At 52.9% G+C, this 6,775-nt stretch overlaps 1 protein-coding gene across 1 annotated transcript in view; it reads left to right on the forward strand.

Annotated features, from left to right (window-relative positions):
• Window positions 1-1,767: 1,767 nt before the first annotated feature.
• CD99L2 (CD99 molecule like 2) overlaps window positions 1,768-6,775 on the forward strand; it is a 32,625-nt gene continuing 27,617 nt past the window's right edge. The window contains exons 1-3 of the mRNA XM_087941273.1: window positions 1,768-1,937; window positions 3,858-3,948; window positions 4,054-4,453. Of these exons, the coding sequence (XP_087797399.1) occupies window positions 1,768-1,937; window positions 3,858-3,948; window positions 4,054-4,453 (661 nt within the window). The remainder of the gene's footprint in view (window positions 1,938-3,857; window positions 3,949-4,053; window positions 4,454-6,775) is intronic.

The raw sequence follows: 6,775 nt of genomic DNA on the forward strand, positions 1-6,775 counted from the left end.
GCGAGGGAAGGGGAAGCGCCAAGCCCCCCCCCCCCGCCGCAAACCTCCTCGCCCCTCGCCTCCCTGCCCACCTCCCCTTCCTCTTTCGTGCCCAGGGAAAGGGGGAGGGGGATAAAAGGTGGGCAGGGGAGGCTGCAGCGCCCCAGACGCCCCCCCCCACTTGCGAGCATCCTCGCCACACAAACTGCCTTTGAAGGGGCTGCTCTGTATTCCGAGAGACGCTCGCTGGCTGCTCACATCAGCAACTCCGGGGCGGCCGAATGCTGAGCAGCCACAAAACGAAGGCAGCGCTTTGCAGAGCCTCCTCTTTGAAGCTCTCTCTCTCTTTTTCCCTTTCTCCCTTTCTCTTTATCTCTCCCTCTCTTTCTCCCTCCCTCACCCTTTCTCTCTCCACCTCTTTCTCTCCATCTCTCTCTCTTTCTCCATCTCTCCTTCCCTTTCTCCCTGTGTCTCCCCCTCTCCCTCCCTCCCCCTCTTTCTCCCTCCATATCTCTCTCACACTCCCTTTCTCTCCCTCCCTCCCTTTCTCTTTCTCCATCTCTCTCCTTCCCTTTCTCCCTCCGTCTCCCCCTCTCTTTCTCCCTCCCTTCCCCCATCTCTCTCACACTCCCTTTCTCTCTCTCCACCTCTCTCTCCTTTCTCTTTCTCTATCTTTCTCCTTCCCTTTCTCCCTCTGTCTCCCGCTCTTTCTCCCTCCCTCCCTTTCTCTCTCCATCTCTCTCACACTCCCTTTCTCTCTCTCTCTCCCTCCCTCTCCTTTCTCCTTCTCTCCTTCCTCCCTTCCTCCCTCCCTCCCCTTTTCCTCCTTCCTTCTTTTCTTCCTTCCTTCCTCTCCTTCCTTCCCCCCTGCTTCTGCTTCCTTCCTCCCTCCCTCCCTCTCCTCTCCTCCTTCCCCTTCCCATCCTTCCCTCCTTCCATGTGCCCAAAGGGTAAATAATTAAACACAGAGGGCTTCATTGCAGTAACCATTACATTAACCACGATTGTTAATGTGCCAATATTAAACCAAACCTATTATTTTAATCCTGGTTCTCCCCACCTCTTACGAGTTAACCTGCACCCATTTTAATCACCTGCACACACACACACACCGGTTTAAGCACAAGTATACCTGGAAGAAAAAGTTGGCGGTCACCTTTATTTTTGTTTAAAGTAACTAATGAAATGCAGGGGGGGGCATTCCCCCCCACCTTTGGTGTTTTTCATTTAACCAGGTTCTCAGAGATTACCTGTGAAATCCCAGTGCCTCTTGCTTCCTCATCAGGGCCAGAGAATTGAACTGAACATGGCACATGCCTCCACTTAGCGCAAATCCACGCTTAAAAACCCAAATTTGTTTTGCCTCGAACAGGGCGATTCATCTTAGCACAGCATTTTAATTTTATTATTTTTATTTTCCGCCGGATAGCTTTAATGGATTCCACTTCTGGCCAGCACTGGTGTTAATTGCGGGATACTGGTGAGGACATCTCTGGATAGCATTTAAAAGATATAAAACGGCCCTCCTTGCCGAGTTTTGCTAGCTTATTGATCTACCTAGAGTTAATAGCGAAACTGCCACAATTAGCCGGCTGCCTCAGCTGTAAATCAACTTTTCCTGCCTTTTAAAAATGAGATTTGGCTGTCAGGGTTCCTTTCTGCTGTTTTGTTTATGGCAATGTGGAAGCAGGATAAGCTGGCTGAAATATGACCCCGCGGTGCTACAGAACATCATTTCAAAAGAGCTTAAAAATTACTGTAATAAATTCACGGCAGCCGCTCATACCCATGGAAAATGTTGGCTTGGAAGATGCCAAGGTTTTGCTAGACTCTGCCCACCTGATCCACTTGATATTTATATTAAAGGCTGTTGTAGTTTATAGAGACCTGCCTTTAATAGTGGACATGCTTAAAGAGACACGGTGTAAAGAACGGATATTCTTCGGTTCGAATCCCGGGTATGGGTAGCTGGTGAGAGCTTACATAGCTTGAAATACCATTTCTTCGTTGGTAAATATGTATTTAACAGCATAATAGCAGTTTGCAACCGAGCACAAAGATTGGGATTAACAAAAGCTTGCTTAATAACCTTGTGGTTTGTAAAGCTGGTAGGTCGTGGTTTAGGAGGCGGCCTCTCGGGTAACTGTTAAAGCAAACCGTGGTTTAGCTATTTTGGCTAAGCTGGCTTTGTGCAGTGTGGTTTTGACCAGTGGTGGGATTCAAATGTTTTTACTACCGGTTCTGTGGGTGTGGCTTGGTGGGCGTGGCAGGGGAAGGATACTGCAAAATCCCCCTTCCCTCCCCACCCCACTAACCTGCTTTCCAGCTCCGTTCTCCTGTGCAGGGCAACCAAAGGAGACCCAGCCGATCAGCTGGGACTCAATGGGAGGCGGAGCATAGATGGGGCGGGGCCAGTCAGAGATGGCATTTGCCGGTTCTCTGAACTACTCAAAGTTTCTGCTACCGGTTCTCCAGAACTGGCTGAATATACCAGCTCTGGTTTTGGCTCTAAACTTAGAAATTGGTTTTGTAATTTATTTATTTTTATTTCTTCTAGCTTATCATGGTCAAGTAAGCAACGTTGCTGCAGATGCTTTCATGATGCCAGACTGGCCAGACTGGGGGATTCTGGTCCTCCTGTCTTAAAGTCGCCAAGGTTGAGATGCCTTGCGTTGGTATATCTTTCCCAAGAAGAACCAACCCTCAGTGCAAATCGCTTTGGGGCAGCTGTTGGTTCTCCGTCCTGCAGTCAGCAGCTTCATTGAGGGCTCCCTAGGGCAGCTCCGGTGGCCTACAGGTGGCGCTCTCACCTCACAATCAGGAGGGTTGTGAGTTTGATCCTAGGTAGAGGCTAATAATATTTGGAATAGACTCTCCTGCTATAGCAGGGGGTTGGACTAGATGGCCTTCCAAGGTCCTTTCCAACTCTGTTATTCTATGATCTAAGGGATTAAGGCAGCAGAAAGGAGACCCAGGAAAAAGGCCCACAAATCTCAGCCAATTTAGCACCATAGGGGTATCACCCCCTCCCCCCAAACTGCCAGTGTAAGGCTGCCTTCTCCCTCAACAGCCCCACCTAACTGACCTCTAGCGTCCCCTTAAACTCTTTCATTCCACCTTCCAAGGGTGCTGAAAAACTCCAGCCTTTCTTCCTTTTCTTCCTCCCTCCCTCCATTTCCTTCTTCCCTCCCACCCTTTCTTTCTTTCTTTCTTTTCTTTCTTCTTTCTTTCTTTCTTTCTTTCTTTCTTTTTCTTTCTTTCTTTCTTTCTTTCTTTCTTTCTTTCTTTCTTCTTCTTCCTTCCTTCTTCTCTCCCTCCATCCTCCCACCATTTCCTTCCTTCCTTCCTTCTTTTCTCTTTCTTTCCTTCTTCCTTCCTTCCTTCCTCTCTCTCTCCATCCTCCCACCCTTTCCTTCCTTCCTTCCTTCCTTCCTTCCTTCCTTCCTCCCTCCTCCCTCCCTCCCTCCCTTCCTTTCCTTCCTTCCTTCCTTCCTTCCTTCCTTCCTTCCTTCCTTCCATCCATCCATCTCGGCCAGTATACCAAGTCTGGGGGATACTGATCCCCCCCCCCCGCGCTTTCGTGGATCAAGAGCGTGGCCATGCCTGCCGGGGTGACAGGATCGCGGCATTCCAGTCTTTAAGGGGCTGCCCCCAAAGGAGAGGGAGTCAAGCGCCTGACTACGAGAAAAAGGAACCAGCGGAGCACCAGAAGTTGTCAACGCTCCACCAGTGGAAGAAGTTTGAAAGAAGAGACCGGACAGCCATTGGTCTGAAGACGGTTTCCTGCCTGAGCAAGGCGGGGTGCAGGGGTTGGGTTGGACTAGAAGACCTCTAAGGCCCCTTTCCAACTCTGTCATTCTGTTAAGCCCCCCTCCCAGGCGGGGTTCAGGGCGCGCGGGTAGCCGCGGGCACCTCTTGCAGAAGCGGGCCAGGAAGGGGGCGAAAGGCGAGACGGGGGCACGAATAAGAGTGGGTGGGTGGGTGTGGGGGGGGGGCAGGGTGAGTAGGGGGCGTGGCCACTGCAAGAGGCTCTCCCCCCCTCCCTCTCCTCCCTTCCTTTCCCCTCCCTCCCAGCTGGCCCGGCCCGGAGCGCTCCAGCAGCGGAGGGTCCCGCGCGCGCGGTGCGGTTCCTTTCCCTCCTCTTCCTCCTCCTCCTCCTCTTCCTCCGCCCGTTCGGTGCCCACGCCCGCGTCCCGCCCCCTCTCCACGCGTGCCCGGCCGGCGCGCTCCTCCCTCCGCCGCCGCTGCCACCGCCGCCGCCGCCTCCGTCCCTCTCCAAGCCGAGGCAAAAAAAAAAGGCTCGCCCGCTTTTGCCTGGAAGGCGCCCCAGCGCTGCTCCGGCGACCCAACCCAGCGCGCGCGCCAGAGAGAGACCGAGAGAGCGAGAGAGAGAGAGACCCCAGCGATGGCCGGGACGCCCCTCGCCTGCTCGCCCTCCTCCTCTGCCTCCTCGCCCTCGCCCTCAGCGGCCGAGGTAAGCCTGGCCCGGGCTGGGCGGGCTGGGGACTTCGGGGGGTCGGGGGGCTGGTGGGACGCCCCTGCCTTCTGCAACCGGGCGCCCGCGCTCGCTTTTTGGGGGGCCCCGCGACCCTACGGACGCTCCCCTTCTCCCCGGGGTTGGGGTGGCCTTGCTGGAATTGGGGTTTGGGTTTTTTTGAAAGGGGGTCGCAGATCAATGGCATCCCCGGCTGGGCTGGGCTGGTGCGTCATTGCGCATGATCCCCTCCTCCCCAGGAGAGAGATAGAAAGGGGGGTGCTATTAGGCCTGGCGGGGAGGGGGAGGGGGAAGAAAGGGAGATGGGGAGAGTATCTTCTCCTACCTCCCACCCCACCCCCACCCCTTTTAAAAGAAAGCAAGGCTAAGGTGCAACCAGGATTCCTAGGTGGGTGGGTGGGCTTCCCCTGCCCCCGCTGGCCAAGGCCCTGTGCCCCCCTTTTAACTCCATTGTGGCCGATGGTGCTGAACTGGGGGGCGGCGAGGCATGGCGCATTGGCGTAGCTTCTACTGCAAAAGGGGGGAATTGGATTCGCCGCCTTCTCGAAGGCTCTTGGAAGCGGGGGTGGGGAAGAGGGGGGCTAGAAGGAGAGACGACCTGTTAAGACCTGGGTGGGGGAGGGAGAAGAGGGGAGGAAGGGCGTGACGCCCCCCCCCCCATCCTCGCCAACCTCTTCCTCCGCCACCAGGTTGCTTTGCTACGCCGCCTTTTCTTCCCCCCACTCACCCCCCCAAATCCCGGAGGATCGGCGGTAGCCAAGGCGACTTCGGCATCCTAGATTTCTGGGTGTGTAGCGCAGTTTTCCCTCCCCCCACTCCCCGCTGCCCCGCCCCGCCCCGGTGGATTTCCTCCTCCCTCCCCTCCCTTCATTTGGGGGAAAATGGAAAAGGGCTCCCCGTGCACACATGCACAAACACACACCCTCACGAACACACAAGGCAACACACAGGTTTGAGCTTTTGCAACAATCGATAGAACCATGCTCATTTTCTGCAAAGGAAGAAAGAAGGAAGGAAGGAAGGAGAGAGAGAGAGGGAGAGAAAGAAAAAGAAAGGCGACTGCAGTATCTTTCTCTCTCTCCCCCTCCCCAAATGAAACCTTCCAGGAGAACAATAGAGAAGCCCCTTCCTCAGCCTTGTGGGGGCTTGGAGAGGGGAGGAAGGAAGGAAGGAAGGTTCCTCCAGAGAGAGGGCACTGATTTATTTTAGGGTGTTTGTGTGTGTGTGTGTTTGTGCGTGGGGATCCTTCTCTGGGGCCAAGAAAATAGAATCTTCTGTGTTTGCTTTAATGTCTGGGGAAAATAATCTCTTTGGACCTGTGTTTTCTGGCTGTGGGAAGGGAGATTTCCCTTCCTGTTGAATAGGATGGGGTTTTTTGTGTGTGTCTGTTTTCTTGCAAGAGAGATGGAAGGCAGAGAGAGGTTGGCCATCGTTGGAAGAATAGATTTTTTTTGGGGGGGGGGGGAAAGCTATAGGTTATCCTGCAGTCTTTTTCGGGGAGCCATGTGCAGCCTGGAAAGGTGGAAGAAAAAAAAAATTGCAGCCTGCAAGGGACAATCTGCAGCAGACCTTTAGCTGGTCACACCCCCCCACACACACACACCTCTCTGTCTGTTGGCCGCTCCTTCCTGATATGTGCAAGCAAAAGGGGTAGAAAACGAGGCATTTATTATCCAGGTTCAGGTTGCGGTGGAATCTAGTCTTTCCCTTCATGTTCCTGCCTCCAGGGGTGCAGCAAGAACACAAGGAGGAGGATTTATTTATTTATTTGGGTTTGGAGAAGTGGAAGATGGAGAGAACCTCGGGAGGTGGGGGAAAAAAAGAAGATTTAAGGAAGGGGAAAAAAAGGGGAAATAACTTCTCTGGGGAATAATCAAATCATTCGTTGGTTTGGGGAAATATTCAGGGGTGGGGGAGAGGTGGAGGAATGGTGATAGGAAAAAAAAGAGCCGCACAGGTAATATTTAAAAAATAAATAATAATAATAAGTGGTCTAAAGGAAGAGCTTGTTAGACCAGAAAAGGTGCCCTTTGAAATGTGTTCGTTGTACAGCCTGGATTGAAAAAAAAAAAAAGATTGATCAGTGGAAAAGGATTGATTAACCTGACTTCTCAGTTGGCTTCTAGTGGTCCCATCTCCAACATGTTGGACAATGGCAATACTCACAGGAATGCATGGTGATGAAGAAGGAAGAAGGGAAGGAAGGAAGAAGAGAAGGAAGAAAAGAAGGGAAGGAAGGAAGAAGAGAAAGAAAGAAGGAAGAAAAGAAGGGAAGGAAGGAAGAAGCAAAGGAAAGAAGAG

Source organism: Pseudonaja textilis, chromosome 12, assembly GCF_049901715.1.
Source record: "Pseudonaja textilis isolate UNSWEBS1 chromosome 12, rPseTex1.2, whole genome shotgun sequence".
NCBI classification, from domain to species: domain Eukaryota; kingdom Metazoa; phylum Chordata; class Lepidosauria; order Squamata; family Elapidae; genus Pseudonaja; species Pseudonaja textilis.